A 26,403-nucleotide genomic window follows, 5' to 3' on the forward strand; every position below is an offset into this window, starting at 1 on the left:
GTCTAATCTTGCCTATTTTGATGCCTTTATTCAAGAGACTTGATATTGAAACGATATTTCCCTGAAATTGTGCCTTTTTGTGCATATTTGTCGCATACTTTATAGCTTACGAACCTCCTAACTTACATAATTGATGCTCCATGAAGCCTTCAGTAACAGTCATGATCATTTAGAAATACTGAATTCACTTATTGCATTGTCGGGAGTCAATCAGTAAGTTTCATTCCAATATTCTGCTTTAATATTGATGATATGTAATGGATGCATTAATTTATTCATCTTTATCTTTTCAACTGTACAGCTATTGGACATATATTAGTAAGTAATCTACTGTAACTCTAGGTGTTTGTTTATCAGGATGCTTACATTGTCCCCGTGAACATGTGGAAACATGCTGTTTGTGATTGTTAAGGAGCTGCACCACCACGATGACGTCTCAATCTTGGTAGAGACATTTTCTTTTGAACTTTTTACTGAGGTCAGTGCGAAGGTCACAACCATTTGAAGCATCAGCCTTTTGCTCAGAATCACACGAGTCTCTGCTGTCATGGTTTTTTGAACATCTGGTCGAATATGAGTTTTGTTCAGTCTTTCGTCTACTTGTTCATGGTCTGCGACACTACTAATGCGATCATAGGGCTGTACTTTGACTCACAATCCATTGTTGACGGCACTATAGATCATTACACGCCTTTAAACTCAGCGGCGCTTTTGCGCTTTGGGTACTCAACTTTTTTTTGCTTTGTGCTTTCTAATGAAAGTCTACCTCACAAGCTCCAGCATTTCACTCTCTTATTCACTGCAGGGCATTTCAGGAAATGACTTTGGTCAACCACAACTTTCTTGAAAAAAAAGAAAAAGCGCAAGGCTGTCCACAATCAAGACTGTTGGTAATGTACCGGAAACCCAGTGTCTCCACTCAATGTATGCATGGCGTCTTTCCACATGACTCCATTTTTACATTTACATTTTTGTTTTTTATCTAGAAAATATTCAAAAATGAACACTGAAGACATCTGTGGTACCAGACAAGTTAAACCTTTATAACTAAATACAACCTAGCATTAAGTTACTAAAATAATATAGAAACCAAATGGTGGAATTAGAACTAAAACTGTGAAAGTACCTTCACTCACATACCATGTAGTGTCAGTATTAAGTCATAGCGGTTCAACACTGTCTTGACACACCAGCCTAAAAACAGTTCTCTCAATATTAGTCTTATATCCCTGCATAGAGTTGCAGTTTAAGTCATCAAGCCGCAGTTTGCGAAGACAAATAGAAACTTGTGGTTTATTCAAGTAGAGTTTGTATTCTAGCGACCAGTGATGAAAACACACATATTTATATGGTGTGTATTTTTCAAATTATCATTTTGGCACACATGCATATAACGTTTAACAAAAAGATTACTGTGTTTTGAATGAAATGCAGTAAATAAGAATGTCCATGTTTCTCCCTGTGAGAGTTGTGTTTACTTTGGAGGTTTGGAGTCCAGCCAGTGGAAGAGGAATAGTTTTCAGGAGTAATCTTGGGGCCACACTTATTACCCTGGATTCTCTTCTTAAAATGGAAAATGATACTCTTCTATGTCACCGTGAGGTGGCGTCTGCAGATTAAGGAAGAAATCCCCCCCCCCCCCCCTGAAACTCCATGCCTCATTTTAGTTTAATGTTTCACAGGGGCTCAAACTGAGCTGTAAAGGTTAAGATAGTTGTTGGTTACTTACCAGGTTTGTAAAACAAAATAGCAAAACAAGTGAGGTAAAAAAAGGAAATTGTAAGTGAAGTGTCGTTAACTGGCTGACGTTTCACTCCACTTTGAAGCGTTTGACTGAAGTGAAAAAGACCCTAATGAAAAAACATGCAACATATAATATAAAGTAGAGTACTGTACAGCCGTAACATATAATAAGAGCGTTTTCATTTCCATTCAAACCATGAAAATTGCAATTACAAAAATGCCAAACCACTGATACTATACTTGCTGTCATGATAATGACACTTGTCCTTTCACAGCCGTTTACCATCCAGACTCACTGTTTCTGGTTTCCTGTTGCTTCAGCTTTCACCTAAAGTAACACCAGCCGCTTATTCAGATGAAAATAGTGTGACCGTCTCAGAAGCGCTCAGTGGAATATTCTATATTGGCATAGTTAGTACAGTAAACAGGTAGTATCTAACCTTGTTCGCCTGCGGTCAAATGTTGTTCCATCTGTGGTTGTTTACCGTGCAAAGCCATGAACGTCTTCATTCTGTAACAGTATTCAGCTCTCAGACTGGACATCCTTATTTCAGGGCTGAAAGTGAAGTGAAAATATTGATGGATTGAGGTATTATGGTTTTGTGTGCAGCGAATCCAAGACGGCACAGTGTTTACAGTTTAATTTTAAGATCACCAAATGAGGCACTTGCATCAGAGACAACGTATGCACGTCTTTGTTCCCAAATTACTTTTTCTCTCGGCGTGCAGATTTAGAATTTCCTTAGCTGCTTATTTTAGATTATAAAAAGGCACCAGAGAGGGCTTAAAAAGTCTGGAAGATATATTATTTACTCAAGTTCTCGAGTGCAAATATAAGGTATTTGTATTTGTCTTGAATGTTTCCATTTTTTACTCTTTTTATACTTCTTCCTCACTGCATTTCAGAGGGACATGTTGTACTGTTTACTCCACTGAATATATCCGACAGCTCCACCTTGAGCTGCTACAAATTAAAATGCTACTTATACAGAAATAATAATCCAAAAATATAATATGTAATAATATCACTCCAAACAAGAGTCATTCTGTTGCATAATGAGTACTTTTTACTTTAGTCTTTGATACTTTGGATAAAAGTACATTTTGGTATTGACATTTTAGTACATTTAGTACGCAATTAATGTCTGTACTAACAATTACGTGCTGTTGAATTTAACAAACACAAGTATTACCATATAATCATCCACTTTTTAAAAGGTTTTCTTCATTTATTGTCACTCAGAAATACTAGTTTGTCTCGATGGCACCAAATTGTAGCTACAGGACTGAATATAATATTCATATCCTAAGAACATCTTTACAGTAAGTACAATTATGAGTCTCCATACAACTGCAGAGAGGGAGTCAGCTGCTCTGAGCAAACGGCTGTCTTTAATTTGTACTGTTTGCTCTGCATCACTGAACCAAAAGAAAAACGGACTGGGAGTTGTTTTTATCCATACCTTCAGGCGCGTTGTATTACATACAATACACGTAAGTTTCATTGTGAGGACACATATTGCATTTTGTTGCAGTATTGGCTCAATGCACCATGAAAGCGTAGAAAATCCTGATGATTTATTTTGCGCTGAGCTATGCTTTAGTTTTTAGAAGTGGCCTTGAATTGTTTTAATTTCCACTTTTCTTGTCACACTCTGGCAAAAACTAATGCGGTCATTTTCAATACAGTCACATTTGTCAATGCCCAAAAGTGATCCGTGAGCAAACAGCGAGCCAGTCACTGTGACCTATTAGAATGGAAAATGTTTTCATGACTGGAAAAACCACACCTGAGGAACCACGCCACTCCCAACACAATGTTCAAAAAGTGTTATAACTTTGTCATGTCTGATTAGTGAACACACCGTGGATATATCCGCGGGAATACAAGCAGGGTCTATAAACAAAAAGTGGAACTGAGACTGTTTATTCAAGGAAAAACTCATTTGTTTTGCGTCATGACAGAAAAGATCTCGCTTTTCTCATGAGCCGGTGGACACGGGTGGTCAAAGTATAATCTAATCTGACCTTCCAGATGGACCAGGCTGTTTTACATTCAGGCCACCGTGTTGCTTTCCCTCTTATTCTGTTTGAGAAAAATATCAGCAGTGTATATTTTCAGGAATATTTCACAGAAGGAAACCAGATTTAGAGCGTGCTGCCTGCAGCGCTGTGACCAGGGATGCAAAGAGCAGTGGTTAGAGGGTTGTGAAGCAGCTGTGAAGAGGAAGTCTCATCTGGAGATACCACATGTTGGCAATCCAACATTGAGTGTATGGTCAGAAAGGTTCCAAAATCAAAATTAATAACCTTGAAAGAAAATGATTTCAATAAATATAATAGCTATTGCCAAATGAGGTAGCACAATAGTGTTTTGAGTTTATGGCTCATTAAAGCCTTTACATTTGCAGCATTATGAACAAGGGTGTCTGTGGCAACATTTCCAGGAAAAATCTCAAGCAGCGATCTTTGAGAAGTGACATCCAAGAACACACCTGCAATTACAACGCCATAGGTGCCAAAGAGATTGTAACTTTAAACAAACATTGCTACAGCAAATGAAATGCAACTGAATGGATTTGGGTCATGTTTTCAACATGGAAATAAAAACATTTAATCAACAGTACTGCCAACTCCCCCCCCCCCCCCCCCAAAAAAAAAATATATTTTAAATTAAGCAAGGATCAATCATTTTGAATATAATTTTTTTTAAATGTTTTAAAAACATCTGATTTCTTGTGGTTAATTAGTTGTTTCAAAATATTAAACTTAACTAAATTCAATCCCAGACACCTTTTTAGATAATGGGTAAATTCAGTCATGATGATGATTATGAATACTTTTGCCTGACAACACTTTACTGTTGATTAACTCATATATTTGTTTTACTGTGAGCCAACTCATGCATTTAATACACATTTGTATTCTAAGAGAAACATTAGTTTCAGATCCATACGGGACCACAAATGTTCCGTTGAGTTGAAGAAATGGCCTCTTTTGGATGTATCAAAAACTGTCATATTGCTCTACGGTGTTGTTCATTGATGAAGCTTGGGGTTTACAACATGATTCTTGCACATCATCGCCATTTACCTTTCAATAACTCAATTAAATGTTCTAATTTTGCAGGCTTACGCAGATGATGTGCTGACGAAAGACGAACAGATAGGCCTGTTGTTCAGAGCCAAACGGAAGTGTGAGGGGAACATCAAGTCCAAACACAGAGTTCCTGGTGAGTAGCGGAACAAGACGCTAATGTCAAGTTGATTTATCAGGTATAATGTTAACATGTTCACCATCTTAGTTAAGCATCTTAGCGTTGTACAGTACGTTTCTCCCATGTTTCTTTGCTGCACCAAAATTTGCCCTCCGGGGATAATAATGCTTATTCTATCGAACTGGATTGAATAAAAATTCGACCTCATTATGGCGCTGTAGGAAAAGCCAGAGGACCAAAGTCAGTAGGATTCATGCTCAAGGGGTCATGTAACAAATGTCATGGCAAACAATGCAATAATTGTTTCGATATTTCAGTCTGGACCAAAGTAGTGGACTGACTGCAGCCACACGGCATGGTTAAAGAATAGCAAGAAAGTGATTCTAAAAATCCCAGATCCTTAATCCTATTTATAGGATGTCTGTAATCTGTATCTGTAATCACTCAAAAGCTGGTAGCCTTTTGTCCATCTTTGCTCCTTTAACCAGATTTAGATTTTTCTCACGCAATAACAGATTGACAAAGGGATTACAGTGTTGATGTGGGATTGTTACAAAGCCTGTCCATCACAGTTTGTGTATATCGACCATTGCTTAGAAAACTAATTATTAAGGATGTAAGAGATTTTGACGGGCTCAGGCGCTAGCAGGGTCGAACGTCATTAGCTTTGATTTTCCACTACCTGCAAAGCGTTTGAGAATGCCAAAAAAGACCGAGGCATTTATCGCCACAGAATGGTTGTGAGGGATCTCCCGAATTAATTCCAGTTGGAAGAAGAGGATCAATGAGGAGTGCAATTTATCCCCAGGGGGGATAAACAGAGCAGAACCCCACTGACACAGATTTGAAGTGCACATAATACACAAGACAGGGGATGCCAATAAGATGTTAGATGATTACCAGGAAAATGCTGGAGTGGTGGAGGCAGAAATCAAATCAATCAACACAAAAGGTAAAGTCTACCAGGAACAGTGGGAGTGAACAGCGTAGCCAGCAGCAAAACCATGTGATCACAAGTGAGAGAGACCGCCTCGCCGTCCTGATTGAACGTGATTGGTGATTTGTTTGAATCTGATTGTAGAAGATGAGAGATTATCAGCTGATGTGCAGCGCTCTACAAGATACAAATTCAAGATAGATGAAGATTTTAGAGACTGTTTTCCTACTTTTTCCTCATATGTTCAGTGTTGTTTTGGAGCAGTTACCACGCAGTTGAATGTGTACTGTAAGTTTGGTTACATTATAAAACGCTGGTCTGTTTCCTTTGTCCTCCCTGTGGCTTTCCTGGGGCTGTATTTGTGTATTTATGGCTGTCCTGAGGGCAGGATTTTCCAGCAGACCCCAGCATCTCCTGTATCCCATTGTGGTTACTGTCATTTCCCCAGTTGATTGTTCAGAGGAGGATTTTGGATTCCACAGCCAAACCAATCATATTATTTTCTCTTTAACCCCAGTGCATTGTGGTCGCATTGAATTCTTCGACCCTCAAAACGCTACCCCCTTGTGAATGAAACACATGATTAAAAATGTTTTCTTCCAGGCTGAGAACACAAAAGCTTTTGTTGATCGTTTCCACTAGTGACATATTGCCCCGCGTGGTTTTCCCAACTTTTACGTGGTTTTGATAAAAGTCCACAAATCCCTATTTGATTTAACTTAAAGAAATACGACAGAATTGCTACTATTGAGAACTGCAGGCGCCAGCAGCTTGAGTGAGAAGTCCAGCGCTTATATAACAACGCTGTTCTTCTTCTCAAAGCGTATTTAACAGGATGACCATAGATGCTGATGCAGGGCAGAGCAGTCAGTCAAACATTAGGTCTCTCTCAGATTAGAGTTTGTGCTACGTATCTGACCACCATCATGCATAATCCATCCTGACACTTCACCAGCGACCTCCTAGCACATTTGCAGCTGATTTTCAATTACATAATGTTTGTAGATTGAATTCAAACCAAATTATAGAAAAAGATTTCAGCAATCATGACTACATTTTGATATGAGGCGCACATGCACATTTTGGAAATGCATTGATTTCTTGTTAGCAGCTGATTAGCAGCTTTGCATAAAGACTGGAAACAGCTAGCCTTGCTCTTTCTACTGATTACAAAATCCACCTACCAACACATCTTAACCTCTTAGAAGGTGATGTTAGACTCACTAATTAATACATTGTGTTGTTTCAATCTGTAGAAAAGATGAAGTGTGCAAACAACACATTGTTGTTTTACGGGGGGTTATGTCATGGAATATTCCTTGGCCGGGAGCAGTAACTTCCTGGTTAGCTGTTTCCCCCTGTTTTCAGTCTTCATGCTAAGGTTAGCTGACAGTCTGCTGGTGGCAGTCTCATATTAACTGCACAGACACAAACGTGGTATCAATCTTCACATCTAAGTGTTAGATGTGAAGATTACAAGATTAGATAGAAATGACAAATTACTCCTTTCATTTTAAATGGGAGTCAGTGTAAGTGCTGCCATTTCTCCATGCAGTGTAGAGCTGGAACAATCAGTTCATTAATCAATGAATTGATAGACTAAAAAGTATTTAAAAACAAATGAACTAATTGATTAATTGTTTAGTCTATTATCAAGGAAAATTGCCAAATATTATATTAGAAGCTTCTCAAAGTGAGTATGTGCTTCTTTTCTCTGTTTACAATTATTTTAAATAAATAATTATGTTAAATAAATCAGGGTTTTGACAAAACAATTATTTTAAGACGTTACCTTGAACTGGAGATGGGCATTTTTGACAATTTTACTTTTTACATGTTCAATACTAAATTAATTAATAAAGAGTATTGACAGATTACTCAATAATATAAATATAAGTTAGTTGCAGCCCTATATGCACTTTACACTCATTCATGGGCATGTGCCTGTACATCAGGGAGGATTTTTACACTGAATCTAGTCTCTAAGAAGTCTATCAGGAGTGTCTGACTGGTGTTCTGTGAAATGCGAGATGCTGTTTTGGGGGTACATTAACACGTCAGAGCTGACCTGCATACCCGGGGCTGCTGGCATACACACTGCATATGAATCATCCTATATGTGGGGGCTGTTCTCTGACCTCTTTTGGAAGGTTGCACATTGTTCAATCAATTAAAATAAACATATTACCTTAATAAAGAAAAGAAAACAGTCCCCGATGTGGTTGTTTTATGCCTGGATAAGAACATATGTGCTCATTTAACATGCTTGATTTGAATTGCTACTTAATGGCACATAAATTGCTTCGACTTCACTTCATTTCATCTTGATTTGAACTTAAGTGTCTCATCTGGTTTGTTTGTTTGTAATTATGTAATGTGGAAATAATTTAAAATCTGGGAAGTGGTTTGTCTGCGATGCGTAATGAGTAAAATTTAGAAGGCTGTACAAAAGATTTAAGATTAAGTTCAAGGAAAGCATTACTTTCTGGTGACCCATGTAAACGTTTTCCTTGAAGTGTTCATTAGGACTTGTATTGTGGTGCGGCCTTACATCTGTGGGGTTGAGGTAAACTCGGAGAATAGCATCTAGCGTGCATTTTTTAGGACTTTTTGGCTTTACATCTATATTTGTCTTCCTCGTGTCCAGCCTGACCACCCCCAGCGTTTTTGTTTTCTGGCACTGTATAAACATGTGGTTTTCTGAACTATTATAGGAGATGTGGAGTGATGACTATTTTAAAATACCGGTGTGAACTGTAGGATTTGCTCTGAGTAATGAATTGATATGCGTGCAATCCCAGGTTCATAGAGAAAGGATCCAAAAAAACTCAGTTTTGGTTGTATTTCAACATTTGATCTATTTGTTTTTATTTCTCGTTTGTGCTTTAAATACTCAAAAAAATCTCCATTACGTGGCTGAGACAAGGTTTTCATTGAGGGAAACACTGAGGTTTGCCTGGAGAGGACAGTGGAGGGATGTGGGTCCAATGCCCCAGACCTTGCAGTGTGAAAATAGCTCAGCTTTCAAGCTTGTGGTCTGCACGTAGAACAACATCAGCAATCATTATAAAAGGTTGCATGTATCAGGAGAAAAGGCAATATGTGTTCTGACATCTGCAGGTCAGAATCCAACGAGTTGGGGGGAAAAGAAAACCGTATTTAAAACCCCAGTGACATCATTATTACCAAAGTCCCTCCATAGTCACGTTTATATTTAAACCATGGTCAAGACATTTGCGGTAAATTACATATGTGTGTGTGTGTTCTGTGTTCCGTGTCCAATTCAAGCCAGTTAGTAGGTGGTCCTATGGTAATAAAACCTATGGCAAAAGTGAACAGCAATTCTACTTTTACTCCCTGGATGTGCGGTCAGTGTGATTTTTCAAAACTAAACGCAGTTTTTCTCCCACCAGAGATCTGTAGGAATCAGTCAGCTCCACTCAGTCTGCTCTTTAATTTTGCGCTCCAAGTGACAGGCAAATAAAAAGCATGTCGTCATTGCTTCAGATGTTTCTTTCTATGGTTTGATTACAGGAATGAGAAAATAATGGATCTACTGCAAAGAGAGGATAGTTTTAGTTTTATCCTTAGCTACTTATTAGTGGTCAAAGTTGGGCAGATGTTTTCAATAATACAGCATAAATGCCAAGCCATAAGGGAGGCTTTTGCCAGGAATCTGTGGGGAAAGGGACTTTGCTCCCACTATCGGAGGTCTGAGGTCCACGGTTTAGCTGACAATTAAGGGAGCGCTACACTTGGAAATGGCATTTTTCTTCCCTTTGAACCTGCAGCTCTTTGTCTGAACTAAGTATAGATGTATTATTACAAAGGATCATGTTGTGCGTTCTTAATGAAAAAAAGATGACAGAGATTTTGCGATCTCCAGAAAGGCACAGAGTTAGCAATCATGTAGGAAAATACTGAGACGTGCATGTTATACTGATTGCTGGACAACCTTGTACATCCTAAATGTTCCTCACCACAATTCCAAAAATGTGAAACTTTGATTGAACTTTTCATTTGATCAGCCAATCCTTTAATTAAAACAACACTGTGTGAAGTATAATTACAGGATGTCATAACAGTTCTTATTTATATTAAATTGGTTTGATTATTTATTAAGAAATGCAAAGATGACAAAGGATGAGATATTCTACAAGACATATGATTATGTTTTATGTTTTCAGACAGAAGATTACTCCGAGACCACCAGGGCTCCCCGATAACAACATTGAAAGCTAAAAAATGGTGTTCATGAATATCATCATGTATTATCAGTTTTGATAACTAGAGTTTTTTAATCAAGCAAAAATGGAGAATATGTCGTGTTTCCAGCTTCTCCACCTTCTCAAATGTGAAGATTTTTCTGTGTTTGATATTATTTCAAACAAAATTTCTTTAAAATTGTTGGTCAGACAGAACAATACATTTGGAGAGCGTGATATTGGCATTTTCTATGAAGTCTTGTCATTTTAGACACCAAACAATTAACTGATTCATTGGAGAAAAAGAGAGTAAATGAAGCTACTTAACATGACACTTTTATTATGCCTCCGCACCAGCGATCTCATAATAATGTTTTCGAGTTGTCCCAACTTATAACTCGGAAATTCATATGCTAATTATGAGAAATTGACACAGATATCTAATAAGATAAAGTTATGAAAGAATGACATTTTGGATATTTGTAAACTGCAACTTCACTGGTTGGCAGAGGCAGTAATAGTTTTGCCATAATAGGCTACTAAGAATACAACAATGCAGCCAGTGTTGCAGGAAATCTTTTTAATGAGCTCTATACTAAAACCAATTCCATACGCCATTAAAACAATATGACGCTCTCAACAATGTAGCAGGACCAACAAACAAGCCTTAATGAACAAACTAGATTCAATGGACAACTTGTTATGTGCATGCGGGAAATTCCATGTTTGCAAGTCTTAATTATATGACAATAGATGGGTAGTTTGCTCTCTGGGTGACCCATGCTCTCCTTAAACACAACAAAGGTTTCATTTACAGTCAGACTTAGCACAGATTGCAAGGCTGCTCTACAGTGCTGATTTACATACTGTGTAAAGTTCATGTACCTGGCCTACTTTTTAAAGGACAACGTAATCCTTGAAAACATACTGCACTACATCTCTTGTACATGCCAGCAGCCATGTGGCGCTGAGGGGGAACAGCACTCCGTGGTTCTAGTCTCAAAAGTCAGTTTTGCTTCTGTCTCCGCAGATAGTTTCTGCTCACCAGAATGGGACGGAATTGTTTGTTGGCCTGAAGGGCCTCCGGGAAAGCTTGTATCAACCGCCTGTCCAGAGTATATCCATGACTTCAACCATAAAGGTAAGAACTAGCCATGTATACAGTCAGCAGTTAAAACCCTGAAGTTCATTTTCGGCCGCTGAAAGAGCACCAGGCCTCGGGTGCTAACGCATACTACAATCGTAACGTTTGCTCCTTTTGAAACCTCTTTTGCAATTTCGACGATTTTGCAGGTCCAATTAAAACGCAAGCTTAGGATTGAGTATTTGATTGTGTTGGAAAACAAATGCCCAAAACTGTAATTAAAAGTAGAATTTTCTGTTTGATGTCTAGGACTTGCATACCGGAGGTGTGACAACAACGGAACGTGGGAGCTGGCCACAGCCAACAAGACGTGGGCCAATTATAACGAATGTGCAAAATTCCTCTACCATTACAACCATAGCCATGAAAAGGTGAGATATGTCTCTTCGCCATTTCCATGCTCATTGTCACAGTTACAGTGTCTTCCTCCATAATAGCTTTTGTGAATGCATCAAATCCATTTGAAATATTCAGCCTTTTAGGCAACTGCTGCACCATTTTATATATATAGACGAGAAGATAATGACAGGATGGCAATGTGGTTGCTTTGTGATAATATGAGGCTTCAATTAACTAAATGGAGCAGTGCCATATTGTCTGAATTGCAAATGACAAAACGTATTAGAAAGCAATGCCAATCATGACTGAACTTCACAGGCGACTTCACAGCAAGTACACACTGATAATAAGAAATGTAGAGGAGTCCATGTCCTGCTGCTTTCATGGTGATGATGTAACCAGACTACAAGAAGTCCTTTAAATCAACATATTTCTTTAGATTTCTGGGTTGTTTTTCTTTCTTTCTTTTATAGATTCATCTCGTGTAAATGCTATAAATGTATATGCAATAAACTATCAAAAGTATGCAGACAGCTGAACATCCACATGTGATGAATTTAGAAACCTGGCTCAATGCGAGCAAATCCCTGGAGCCAGGTTTCGAAATGTGACATTGAGATTGGGCACAGATGATTGGTGATAAGAACCGGCTCACAGTTGGCGCTCCAGCTTCTCCCAGGTGTCCTCAAGGTGTTTGATGGGGTTCAGATCAGCACTCTGCTTTCAATCTAGTCTTTTCACACCAAACTCAGACAGCTATTTCTTTATGGACCTCACTGAAACAATATGTGACCACACAGACGGAGGTATTGTCATTGTAATATCATTGTGTGCTACAACTACAGCATTATTATTCTCTTTCAACCCGAACCAAACGATGGAAAATAGCTGCAGAATAAGCACAAGCAAAGTACTTAGTGTGTATGTTTTGTGTTTCCGGCTACATTCTTGAATAGTCTGAGGCTAGTTGTGTGATGTAATTGTATTTATTTATTGTTATTTGATGTTTTGATGATTGAAGAACACAGTTATTTCATAATTACAGTAGCACAGCTAATATGGGGATGATTCCTTGATTCATGCCTGACCCATCACTCAAACATATCCTCATACAACAAAAGTTATTTTATAACTTTTCATGCGATTTTCTATGAATCCAGCAACACGAGGCAACACAACTACTTGGTTAGGTTAAGGAAAAGAGTGTGGTTTGCGTAACTTAAGTACAGTAGTTACGTCAATGTTGACTTCTGGTTTCAACAGCATTCTCCTGGAAAGTACTGTGTTTTTGGATCCCGACTTTATTTGCTCTTTATACTATGTTACCTGTCCTGGCTCACGATTACCTGAGTTGTATACGAATTGAAGTGCATTACTTGAACAGGAGAACAGCCTCCATCAGTAGCCATTGTTCCCATGTTGTGTTTTGTAACATTATGCAATACAATGGTCTTACATTTCACACACGCAGAGTTTTGCTACAAACGCAGCGTCAGCACAACTTACATAAAGCAAGCCGCATGATTGTGGAAGACCACTAATGTTCTAATACCTAAACATTATAATTACGCTCAATCATCTGTAATATAAAATCCGAACATAACCATCATGTGAGAGTCAAACCTCAGATCATAAATACCATAGGCACTGACATCACCATCACACCACGGCGCATGTTGAGAAAATTGTTTTCCTAAAAAAAGCAAGGCAACCTTTTACTACCATCATCCCCATGTGACTGACAAAGGTAGACGTGACCCTGATTGCTGTATTGTTCTCAGTTTGTTTCTCTATCACTGTATGAGGGTTGGATGTCAGAACGTAACACTGGTGGTGAATAGGACTACTGGGTATTGTAAGAAAAAGCTAGAATGACTATAAATGGAAACACAGCTCTCACTCAGCCGTTAGTGTGTACACGCTTTTCTTGTATAAGTAAAAATTGCATTATGTGCAGTAATGTTGCTGACTCTTAAGGAATCTTTATGGTGTATTTATTTTAATTATGGTCTTGAAGTATTTGAATAATCCGGAATATAAAACATTATTTATGCCTATAAATGAATGAGGTGTATTATTATTGTATTAGATGTTAGTGGCTCTGCAGTGGTTACAGAACGTTTTGTACTTTGCCAGTAGGGGACAAAGAGAAAGAGAGCAATCAGTTGATTCATTGATTTGATTTTGACTCATTTTTTGTCATCAAACGATACAAACAGCAGCTGTATGTCCCACATACATTTTCCTCTCTGCTGCTTGAATGTGGTGCAGAGGATGTGGGCATTACCTCATCATGGCGCCCTTCAGTTTCTTTCTGACTTCAGATGTTTATGTTGATGGGCTCCCTTGGGAGCGGTTGCAGCAGTTCATGACAAATACATGTGCACGAATGAAAGCCCCACACAGCACAACTGCCATGCCGCAGACCACCACCACAACTTAGACACTCGTTTTTTTGGCACAGGAGCCTGATGCTAAATGATAACAGCAGTGGAGTATCTGGTTACATCACACCGGGCTCTTGGCCCCTGCAGTATGTTGACGCACAGAAGGTCTGGTTAGTGGCTCTCCTCTGGCTGCCTGCTCACGACTGAAAGATCAAACTTCCCCATCCAGCTTTTCTCAGCTCTGCCACCCATGTCAAATGTTGTTTCCATCAGTAACTTCTGGGTGCCTGGGACATTTCTGTCAGCAGGTTGCAATGGCACATTTAAAAGTTTTGATATTTTTGGGGAAGAGATGCCAAATCTAGTGCGAACGTTATGAAAACATGCTTGTTGTAATAAAAATCACTTGCCTTTAAGTAATATGGTCACTAAAATTTTAACTTGTTGTAATGTTACAAAAGCACAAATCCTTATGCTTAAAGGTTCAATGTATAATTCAGAGCCACCTGCACCTCTAAACTGGGTCCATGCAATCTCTAATGTTCATAATTTAGTTGTAGTAGTTTGGCATATTTATCGCTTTCTAATTTATTCTTTATATTATGTATTGTATTTACCGGTACTCCTGTGTAATGTGTCTGTCAGTCAGTCAGTGGGCAAGAATATGCAAAATTCGACAAAACTGTTAAAACTCTGAGAGCCGGTCAAAAAACACTGCGATCTTATAATCTTCACGTCTTCATGTGTTTACTGGGGCACTAATGTTAACCGGGGCTGCAGTCTGTGTGACGTTAGGTTAGTTTGTTTATTGGACTAAATCCAAAGTGGCAGAAACTAGAAAACGACCCGCACATTGGTCCCGTCTTCCCGGTGGCAGTGCAGTGTTGTAATATTTACAAGCGAGTCAGACAGCTGAACTTCTTCTCCCTCTGGTATGAGGGCAGACTGCAGCTACAGCGACTCACTATCACCTCTAGAGGAACAAGTGGTATTACAAGACTGGACGGAGCGGCGCTAGCTGTTAGCATGCTAACTTCAGTAGATATCTCTGTAACACAACACATGTCTTCGACATCACGTCAACACTGTTACCTCTTCACATTCTGTTGATAATGTTAGTTTAATGTTTTAAGTTTAAATTCCTGCATATCTGACACATTGAACTTTTAACTTTTATCCATTTTGCAGCCCTGTTGATGTTCTAACAAACTGCGCTCTTCCAACAGGACGTCTTTCACCGCCTGTATCTGATCTACACAGTGGGGTACTCCATCTCTTTGGGATCACTCATGGTTGCCGTCGTCATCTTGGGATATTTCCGGTGAGTCGATGTTGTCACTGGAAATGTTCCAGTTAATCCTTTCAACCACAGAGGCTCCCAAGAGCGGGATTTAGATACACGGTCGCAAATGAAGGGAGAGCCAGGGATCGAAACGGAGTGTAAAGGTTTACTGTCATGATGGCACAATGAAATTGTCTTATCAGTCGCAAACAAACAGTGTAGCAGAAAGCCTTTTAATTTCATGATGGCTTAATGGCTTTATCATGAAATCATTCAGTTCGCCGTAGCTGTATAAGCATGCAATGGAGTATACTTTGCGTCACGGCAACTACATAAAGCATGCAAACTGAATCAAACATTGCCTTTGACCTTTACTTTGACTTTTAACAGACTATGATATGTCTACCTTTGAAGAAGAATCTGCCTCCGGGCTTTCAGTAACATACGCTCCATTCTCTGACATTTAGTTTCTTTGTTATTTTCATGGTGTTCAGGTTTAGATGACAAACAACCAAAGCTTAGATATTGATTTTTGTTATTCCACCAAGCTTACAAAGCCTTTTGCTTCCCTCCACTGAAACAAATAAAGAAGATAAGGAAGTTCTTTCAAAGATGGGAAGAATTGAGAGTAAAATGCTAAGTTATTGCATTTGAACAGCTTTGCTTCTCCTATTGTAGGAGTGTAAGAGATAAAGGGATGAACCATAGATGCTGTATATATATCAGCCTTCTCTTACCCCCCTCTTGCATTAATGACAACAGTGCTTCACTGAAGAAAAACCCTAAAACAAGGTTTAGTTCATATTTCAGGGCACATTTGTTATTATTTGCTTATTTTGTTGAGCATGGGGAGTATCAGGAATCGATGTCAAGGCACTGTTTACTAATGTTCCTAACAGCGTGACTTAACATACAGGCAGGCAGTCAGACAGCTTTAGGAACACTCCCAACTGGCACCAGGAAATCTATGGGCCAAATGAGTTTAATAAGTTATCCCATGGGCCCTTCTGACATTCATGCTCTGTGCTCCGGAGCACTCCAGCCATGTCTCCCCTTCAACATGTCAGCTTTTAGACAGGAGAGCTCATAAATGTTTTCCAGGGAGAGAAAAGGGATATTTCACATTAGCAGTTGTGTTCAGAGTTTTTCACCAGGGAAATGTACACTAGATTAGTTTTTCTCTTTAAATCAATAGCTCTCTCAGGGTAGTTTGTCAAATATTCAGGTCATTAATGAGGCTTTAGAAGAAGATGGTTAGCAGTAGGTTATTTTATTTAGACTTGGCTTTTAGAAGATATAAAAAAATTAATGAACATCGAGTTATTTGATCTTTTTCTATACTTTTTCGACTTTGTAACAACGTAATGTTTACAGCTATTCATCCAGCAACCTAATTCCAATACTGGAGCATCACCCCTAAGGCAGTAAACGCTCAGACAGGATGTTTTGGAAGAACTTTTGACAGATAAACTTGTGCTTGTCTGGAAGGACATTTGCATGCTTTTCTCAACACATGCTTGCAATTTTGTTTTTACAGCTCACTTTGAGCCGCGCAATTCAATATTTGTACGTTTCAGGCCCCTAAATCTCAAGAATGTGTTATAGTCAGCGTGGAATTCAGCTGGCTCTAATTAGGATGGGTATTGTTGGTGTGTGTGAAAATACTTACACACACTTACATGAAGGTGTGCCCACGCACACACACACACACAATCTTCAAAGGATCTATCGTTTGACCTTGCCGCGCTTGTTTGTTTCCTCCCTAGACGATTGCACTGCACCAGGAACTACATCCACATGCACCTATTTGTGTCCTACATGCTCAGAGCGATCAGTATTTTCGTGAAAGATGTTGTGCTCTACTCTGGATCAGCCTTAGAGAACATGGAACGAGTCACAGTGGAAGACCTCAAGTCCATCACTGAGGCTCCGCCAGCCAACAAAACACAGTTTGTAAGTACACCAGCACTGCACACTCTGTCCTTAAAGAGAAACAAATAGAAGTAAAATCACTCACTGAAAATATCTTTTAAAGAGGATTTATATGTTATAACAAGACACATGTACTTTTTTTTTTAATGTGACATGCAGTATGCAGTCGAATTATGTAGAAGCCATTTAGCCAAGAATCAGTTTTTCTCCAAAGTCATAACAGGAATCATCCTCGTGTGATTGTGTTACATGCAAAGATAATTTGACTTGTCGTGTAGTTTGGCGGTAAACGTTCTGCTTCCAAAGAGGAAGTGATATTTTGCAAAGTCTCACCTGCTTTTCCAATGCTAGAGCAAATAAACGGCACTGTTTGTCACCACGCCAAGCTTTTACTAGGCCTCCAAGGCTTTCCCTTTCAGAGTCAGGTAAAAAGAAATTGGGTAACGACTTTAGTATTTATCATGCACGCTTTAATATGTAAACAAACAGTTTGCGCCATATATTTTGTGGACACTTACAGTATCCTGGCTCTCCAAATTGAGTGATACTGGATTAAAACTGCATCATTAAAGTAGGTGATATATATACGACGCAATTAAAGAACAGAAATGTTTGTGCCTTTTGCTTTCTGTATACTGTTGTGTGTTCCACAGTGTATGTAGCAAACAAGCATCCTGATGAACATGGAAATTGGTCCTTTTTCAAAACCTTTTGGGCTTTATCCTAAAATGACTGTAGATATGTCAATAAGAATGTAAAGTCTGTGTAGATCTGGATAAATAGGTTGTAGACAGTGTTTAGTGCTAAGCTTAGGTTGAATTATTTACCCTTCATTTGCACATTTAATTTAATTTGCTGACTTTGACTGTACAGTCATCATAATTTGATCAACCCGTCTGACTAAACAAATGTATTTTATGTCCTGAGCATCTGACAGGAATTTAATAAGCGGCAGAGTAAGAAAAAAAGAATATGATGATAAAAATGTCCAAATGTCCCCGTGACAAAACCCCTGCAGTAGCCCAACAATGCTTGTTAGAATACAAACTGATGAGAAAAGATAGAGATGACAATTATAAGAAAGGTAATCAGTATGGAGAAAAGGAGGGCTGAGAGGAATTGGTTTCTAATAATCATGGCGTGACAATACAGCAGCAACAGCTGAAGCTGGACAACAGTGACTTTAAGTGAAGCTGAATCGATGGCTGACTAAATTAGTATTGACTTCTGGGACTTCTACACATTCTGTCAAAACTAAAAGAAAATGAAAGGTTTTTTTTGGGGACGTTCCTTATCCGAATTGAATTTCTCCAAAAGACAGATTGTGGATATAGGGTTAGGGTTAGGGTTAGGGTTAGGGTTATGGGCTATTTAAATCAAATTGACTTGCATAGACTTGATTTATTCTCTGTTTAAACAAAAACAATCTATATCAAGACCAAATCAAAATGTAATGTTGTATATTAAAGGCACAGTTCTAAGATACTCGTTTGGAAAATGTTTTTAAATTATTTTCAATTTAACAATAGCAATAGCACTTTTAAACATGAGCTCAGAATAAAGCTTTGGCTTAAACGTGAAGATGATGGCTCAACACTGAGAGAAATAACAGCCACTAATCCCATTTAAAATATGTAAATCTTTGTATGCAAATCACTACAATTATAGTCCTCACAGGCTCTGTTCACGCTCAGCAAGAAAATGCTTTTTTATATACTGATTATTGAACGCTGTATGTTTGAAACTCTACCTCACTTTCTATCTAATCAAAGTGATGTTTCGACAGTCTCCAACAAATACAAGGTTGTGTCTGGCAGAAGTAGATGGTCAGCAAAGATGGAGGTGTTCAGTGGTGAAGTAGTGAGGCGATTGATTCATCAATGCCAGGAGCATCTCTGTATTTTAAAATCAATGCATTGACACGTGCAGGAAGCCAATTTAAAGATCTGAAAACTGGAGGGACGTTATCCACTTTCAAGGTCTTTCTCGGTCCACTGAGGTCTCTAGCAGCAAAAAGTGATCGAAAAGTGAGACTTTTTTGTTGGTGCGGGTATTGATTAAGTCTGTTGTTTGTTTATAGATTGGCTGCAAGGTGGTTGTGACCTTATTCTTGTACTTTCTTGCGACAAATTACTACTGGATCCTTGTGGAGGGTCTGTACCTCCACAGCCTCATCTTTATGACCTTCTTCTCAGACAGAAAGTATCTATGGGGATTTACTCTGATTGGATGGGGTGAGTTATGTTTTATTTAAATTCTACGCATGCACGTGATTACAATATAAGTAGTGGACTCGCACCATGCGAATTAAAACATTAAATATGTAAGGTATTTAATTCATGGTCTAATTAGCTGCTGTCAAATCTCTAATTATGTATTTTATAAGTAGGTGAGGACAATGGAGAATGACTTGTGTCTGTAAAAACATCGCATGAATATGGGCTTTACAGTTCCTGCATTGTACACACTGTGCGTATACGTTACATAAGCACAGCGCATACAATGTGGATGCTGTGCTACCCGGGTTCTACCAATATGGGCAAATTATGGATTTATAGAATCATTCTTATAGTGATGGCTTTTTTATCAAAACAATTTTAATCTGTTTTATTCTATTTCTCAGGAGTACCAGCTATGGTTGTGACAGTTTGGGCAACTATGAGAGCCACGTTTGCAGACACAGAGTAAGTGATCTGTATAAAAAGTATTAGATTAGATTAGATTAGATGTATTGTCCCCAGGGGGAAATTCATTTTCACGGCACTGTACATGTACACAGTATACATACAATATACAACGAACAACACAGAAGACAAACAGCACCACACATGACAGGTATACAGGTACACACACTCAGCGCGGCCTGTTGTTTAAGGCAGCAATGGCTGCGGGGATCAGGCTACCTGCGCCCGGATGGCAGTGGGTGCGAGGTACTGATCGTACACATATTGGTACATTTAGAGATGTAAGTACATTTTGTGTCAGCAGTTTAATTCTGCTGGTCATCTGGATGTGGTATCTGTAGCAAGCCTCCTTCAACAGATATGCATATCCATACCAGGCTGCAGCATTTCACACAGATTTACGTTTCAAGAAGTCTAAAAATGTGGTATTCTTCACAGTTCCTGTTTACCAAACATGCCATGAACTGTAGCAAAGCTTGAGGACAGGTTTAAAAGATGAGAAGAATTCAAGTGGATTCACCTTTTTAGAGAAAAAACTGCCTCTAACCAACTTGGCGGGCCCCTTAACCCCTTCTCACGGAGACTATCGGTAGTCTCCACATTGGTACTGTACCACAGTCAAACATTGAGGATTCTGGTGCTGAGAGCTTACGGCTAAGCTGGTACCCAGCAGCTGTCCAGTGGAAGTAAACCACATGTTTCACTTTTCATTTAGCGGGAGAGCAGCTCCACTCTGTGCCTTTTCGGGCAGGAAAACAAACCAAGCATGATAGTAACCACAACTAAATGACGTGTATCTAGATTAGACCACGTTACTTATTACTGACGCACTATCAATGCTTTTTGTCCACAAATCTGTGAATTTTGCCACTAAAGGCCACCAAAATAGGGGGTATAAAAACACAAAGGAGGTTACCTCAGTGTCCTCATTGATAGCTGGATCCCTAGTTAACCACGTGTGGACGAAATGAACACATTTTTTCTTATTTTACTGCCATGGGGTAAATTAAAAAGCTTTTTTCAGAAGTGTGAAAGCCCTTGAACATGAAGGGGGCTTGATGTGGAAATGACCTGAATTAATTTCTCTATGGTTTCGTATTTACTTGTCTGAAACCGTCAGATCAATACGGCAGAGGGGCGTGAATGTGTTGTCTAAATCCTATCATTTCGTGAAACGATGTCAGAGATCATTAGAGACACCAGTGTGGATCCTGGAACATTACACCTGGCAGCTTGATTTGTACTCGTCTCTTGCTGATCTTTGTTATGTTGTTGTTTATCTTCTGCAGGTGTTGGGACTTGAGTGCAGGCAATTTGAAATGGATATATCAAGTGCCTATTCTGGCGGCTATAGTGGTGAGTATGCTCTCACTGCTTGTACATTTCCCCTGCTGAGTAAGAAATAACAGTGTTGAACTGCACCTGTGACATTACAGCTGGATAACATCTTATTATGTTTGCAATCACACTTACTGATATCATTATCTTTCTATTTTGTCTCCAGGTTAATTTTATGTTATTTCTGAACATCATCAGAGTCTTGGCAACTAAGCTACGAGAAACAAATGCTGGCAGGTGTGACACAAGACAACAGTACAGGTACTGAGTTCAAATGTGCAACATTCTGCTCCTCTTCATTCATCATATGGTGTACTATATGTGTCACTGCCAGCGTGATTAGACCATGAATGTATTTACTCTGTTTGCATTTGCATCATGAGAACAAATGAACCAAAGTAAGGCCGCAACGTTTCGTTATTATCATCACCTGGTCAGTCAGAATGTTTTCATTTAAAGATTTAGGCTATTAAATGATGAAAAATACCTATTACAATTTTTAAGCGTTGTTTTCAGTTACTCTTTAAGCTTTATAAACTGTATAGTATTTTGTCAAGCTTATGAAATTTATGAAAGTTTTGTTACTGCTTACAGAAAACTGTTGAAGTCCACGTTGGTGCTGATGCCACTCTTTGGTGTCCACTACATCATATTCCATGCCATGCCGTACACAGAGGTGTCTGGAGTTCCTTGGCTGATACAGATGCACTATGAGATGCTGTTCAACTCCTTCCAGGTAAAGCTGCTGTGGTAGAAATGTCTGAAATGCTCATTTAGCCCTGAGAGTCCCCATAAATATAATATTGTATCCTTTCAAATTGAACAAATCTAACGACCTGATCAGGATTTTACAAGTGTAAAAGATTGCCAACCTCTCCGAAGAATACTGAGTTGCCTATCTTCTATAGCTGCTTACTGTTGGGATATTTGGTTGTGGTTAGATCTTAATCAAGATAAAGATGAGAGAGGGAGGAGAGGATGGCTGATTATTTAAAACACCATTCAACATGTTTAATTATACAGCTAAAATGTCATGTTTACTGGCCTGAAAATCTTTCTCTACTCTTTTCCAGGGATTCTTAGTTGCAATTATATACTGCTTTTGCAATGGGGAGGTAAGCACTCAGTTTTGCATTTTACACCAAGAACTCTTGCTTGATCTTTAAGCTCCTACATGGCTAATTAACTTATTATCTTCCAAGGTGCAAGCTGAGATCAAAAAGTCCTGGAGCAGAAGGACTCTGGCCCTGGACTTCAAAAGGAAAGCACGGAGCGGCAGCAACACTTACAGCTATGGCCCGATGGTGTCACACACCAGTGTTACCAACGTCACTGCCAGAGGACCGCTGGCCCTCCACCTCACCACGAGGCTGGGACCGGTGCCTGTGAACGGGCACAGGAACCTCCCCGGGTACGTTAAGAACGGCTCTGTCTCTGAGAACTCTATACCCTCATCAGGACAGGAGCTTCACATTCCTGATGAGGAGCATTCGGCTCACACACGGCCCTGCGAGAACGAGAAACCTTCACCTGTGGTGGAGGAGGAGAGGGAGACAGTCATGTGACCTCCAGGCCGCTGTGTGTGTGTGTGTGTGTGTGTGTGTGTGTGTGTGTGTGTGTGTGTGTGTGTAGTGATAAAAACTGGAAGAAAATCATGAAACAGTCTCAGGATGGTCTGAAGGGGGACGACTGCATGCAACACTGCCAGTTTCAAGCCAGGACATTGCCGACAGATGAGGCTCAAGGCATGAAGGTGTATCACTTTTGTGAGCTGAGCCGCCTTTCAATGAGGGATGATGACCCTCAGAGTTCCCTCAACTCTTTCACCAACCACCTGCCACAGTGAATGTGCAAAAGGATGAAAACGGACTGCTGTTTCTTATTTCTTTTCCACTTCCACAACAAGTTGTTTTCTTGATTTTGGTTTCCTTTCTTGTGCATAAATCAAACTGGAGTAAGTTACAGTATTTGCCAGGAACAGCCTTAATCACATATGTAAAGCCAGGGGGATTTTGAGTGTACTTAGTGACACATGTGGGCAATTTCAACAGCAAGTCTTCGGATTAAGTCAGCGTGATTAGACTAAGTAAGTGTAGGGTCATCTTAAAAAACTTTTAATGCTACTATTTTGAGGCATCTGTTCATGCTTTCTGGCATGGTATCTCATTTGTTTTGCATTGACGTGAATCCACTTCAGTGTAAAAGGGAAGGTACTCAGGTAATTGAAGTCCTCTGTTGTTGCACACCTATTTTTATACTTTTAAAGTGGTGTTTTTCGCTTGGTCAGCATTTCTCTGAGGGTGTTGGTATGTAATATAAGGCTGTGTTCATTTTTTAATTTTATTTTTCATGTTGTACAGTTTCTGCAGTTTAGAAAAACCCAGTATTCATCTCTCTAATTACAACAGATTTCAAACAGTTCAAATGAATGTTTCATATTCAAATTGTCTCCAAAAATACCCTGTCTCATACATACACACACACACACACACACACACACACACACACACACACACACACACACACATGCACGCACAACATGATGCCAAAGTAAGAATATCTCTTTTTGAAGACTGCCTCCGTCTTCAGCGTTGGAGTCAGCGTTAGTTGAGGTAAAGAAGGACTTTATTAAAAGGTATCATATGTTCCCACACAGTTTTCGAAGCACGAGACCCCTTTTAAAAACACAGGGTTCAGGTAACGCTCATATATTCCAGTCGAATGTTAATTAAATGAGGATTCCAAGGAAATCTCAAATTCCGCTGGAATTCCAAGAGTGACATTTGTGGTGGATATGAAGGAAAAACCCAGAAATGAATAACACACATTCATTTTTACAGATGGTCCAGGGTTATGCTGCTTTTTGATGTATATACAAGTCACAATGTTTACAAAGATCAGAAATACATTCTAATTGTGAGCTAATAGTGTTCATGTGTTATAAAGCTATTTCAATGTTTTGTTTTTTTCCATGTCTGTTTACGGAATGTTTGCAATATTGCAATATATATTGCCGGATATATTTACAGGTGACAGAGGGCATTTAAACTAAACTAGCATTTAATGAAGCATTCCGCAAGATATTTTATTCTCTGTAAATTGTCATTTACAGCACTTGGATTGCTGGTTAGGTGACATTATCTGTTATACCAAAGAGAAAAGGCGTGACACGCTGCGAGAGAAAAAGTTGTTTTGCAGTATTTCTTTGTATTTTCATCCACCATCTTGTTTACGATGACCAAAAGTCTTAAAATCACCATCTCTCAAAAAAAAAAAGTATCTGCTACTGGTAGTTAGTGTCGGGAAATGTCAAGATAAAAGTGTTGAGAGCGCCCACACAGATTGAAGTTTCTTTAAAAATACTAAGATTCATTTAAGTTTCAAATCCGTCGCTTAGTAACAACGCACCGACACCATTAATATTGAAGGCAGTTGTGTTGCTCTACTTGGACTTTGGTCTCAAGTGCTAAATATGTTGCTATTTGGTTTGGACGAATATATCTGATGTGATTTAGATCAGATTCAGCTAAATAGAGTTATACCTCACATTACTTTTCCTTAGTGACCAAAGCTAATATTATACCCATATTTCTTTACATCTTTACAATAGTGATCCCCAGGATCCCTTGTCCATCCTGCTGTTTTGTTCTTTTATTGACTGCAAAATGACTGAATCACGCTCCCAGTTGTTTCCCACCTGATGCTACATCCATTAAGGTGTGTGCTTGAGTTCGTTTTAAAAGGTTAAAGCTTGGCTTGCTCCAGTGTTTTCCTACAAGTCCGTCCAGCAGGTTTACACTGCATCTAAAGTTAATTCACATTTTTACTAAATAAATCAGACAACATCACAAACCGTCTCCCCTGTTTTCCCATCAAGTAGATTTTTAAAGGATAAGTCTGGTAATATCCTATTATGTTTCTTATCCTCAACAAATCCCATGAAAATACAGAGAGTGTCGTCTCATATAGCTTATTCCTCTGCGTCATACACCTCTAGTGTTGACTAAAAATGATTAAAAACGCAATACGAAGGCTGACTGCATCACTACGATCACTGTAGTTCATTCACGAGTCAATCTCACAAACACCTCTTGGGTGCGTAAATACTCACCAGCACATCGAATGTGTAATAATCTGCAGCTAATAAATAGTCTCCAACAAAAACAAAAGTGCGATTTACTCTTGTTTGAGTAACGTTTGCTAAAAGTTACATTGCTGTGCTTTTTATTGAAATTACGTAGGCTTTAAAAACATGAATATATGTAACCTAAATATTTAGAAAGAAATGAGAGATGGTTTGGGTCTTTTCATAGCAATAGGAAAAATATACAACAATCTACAACAACCAACAATTAGCAGTGGAAATCTAAGAAGTGCTTTTTGGACCCAACTTGAACATTTCCATGGGGATCGGTCATTATTGTGACTTGCGGTTGAGTGTATTGACTACAACACTAATTACAGGTGGCTGCAGGCCACCGTGATGGAAAGAGGAAAAGACTGAGGGAGATGGAAACCGCTGTCACTTGATAATACAGTATCATATTATCTCTAAAGATTTTTTTTAATATTTAACTGGATCCTTTTAGCTGGTATTTAGTGCATCACTCACAACTCTGGAGATTTGTACGCCCTTCAGGAGAACAGTTGTACAGTATTAAAAAATGCAGTTGACTGAGATGGTCGTTATGTAACTTCTGTGTAAGACAGTTTTTTATTAAAAAAGTGGCCGGTATCGGAACATGAAAATTGTTTATAAAAAAATATATGTGGAGCACTTTAATACCCTATTATACAGTAATTTGTTCTGATTGTATCATGTAAAATGATTGTGTGTTGGAATCATGTGTACAATAAGGCCAATAATCATAGAGCTAATGTTGTAATTCATTGTTTTCAAATACCTCTCATGTGTGTGGTTGTCTTTTATTTATCTCGTGCCGAAAAGTGGAGTCAGCGTTGGTCTTCATGCTTTAGATTACAGTATGTGGGCCGTGTTAGCTAAGACGCATTTCGCCTTCTCATCACTCTGTAGTGACTTAGGGCACGTTGTAGATATCAGTGTAAACTTAGAATAAAATAGTACGGTGTTTTCTGGTATCTAATGTTAATCAGTGAATTGTGAATAAGACAATAAATCTGTAATTTTACTGTACTCTGATATTCTTGCAACTTTCATGATTCTGAAGAAGACA

At 38.8% G+C, this 26,403-nt stretch overlaps 1 protein-coding gene across 1 annotated transcript; it reads left to right on the forward strand.

The window, feature by feature from the left end:
- Positions 1 to 391: 391 nt before the first annotated feature.
- On the forward strand, positions 392 to 26,363 carry pth1r (parathyroid hormone 1 receptor). The gene is made up of 13 exons (XM_029453296.1): positions 392 to 445; positions 4,873 to 4,975; positions 11,133 to 11,243; positions 11,496 to 11,617; positions 15,199 to 15,293; positions 17,021 to 17,207; positions 19,267 to 19,420; positions 19,810 to 19,870; positions 21,160 to 21,226; positions 21,375 to 21,469; positions 21,803 to 21,944; positions 22,282 to 22,323; positions 22,411 to 26,363. The coding sequence occupies exons 1-13, from the start codon at positions 392 to 394 to the stop codon at positions 22,771 to 22,773; spliced, it is 1,596 nt and encodes a 531-aa protein (XP_029309156.1). The 3' UTR covers positions 22,774 to 26,363.
- Positions 26,364 to 26,403: the final 40 nt, after the last annotated feature.

Source organism: Cottoperca gobio, chromosome 17 (assembly GCF_900634415.1).
Source record: "Cottoperca gobio chromosome 17, fCotGob3.1, whole genome shotgun sequence".
Lineage (NCBI taxonomy): Eukaryota > Metazoa > Chordata > Actinopteri > Perciformes > Bovichtidae > Cottoperca > Cottoperca gobio.

What these genes read in the sequence shown, in the direction of transcription:
- pth1r (XM_029453296.1), top strand. Translation starts at nt 392, where the DNA reads ATGCTGTTTGTGATTGTTAAGGAGCTGCACCACCACGATGACGTCTCA. An exon ending in CCATGACTTCAACCATAAAG is followed by an intron (nt 11,244 to 11,495) that starts GTAAGAACTAGC and finishes TTTGATGTCTAG; the next exon opens with GACTTGCATACCGGAGGTGT. An exon ending in ACAACCATAGCCATGAAAAG is followed by an intron (nt 11,618 to 15,198) that starts GTGAGATATGTC and finishes CTCTTCCAACAG; the next exon opens with GACGTCTTTCACCGCCTGTA.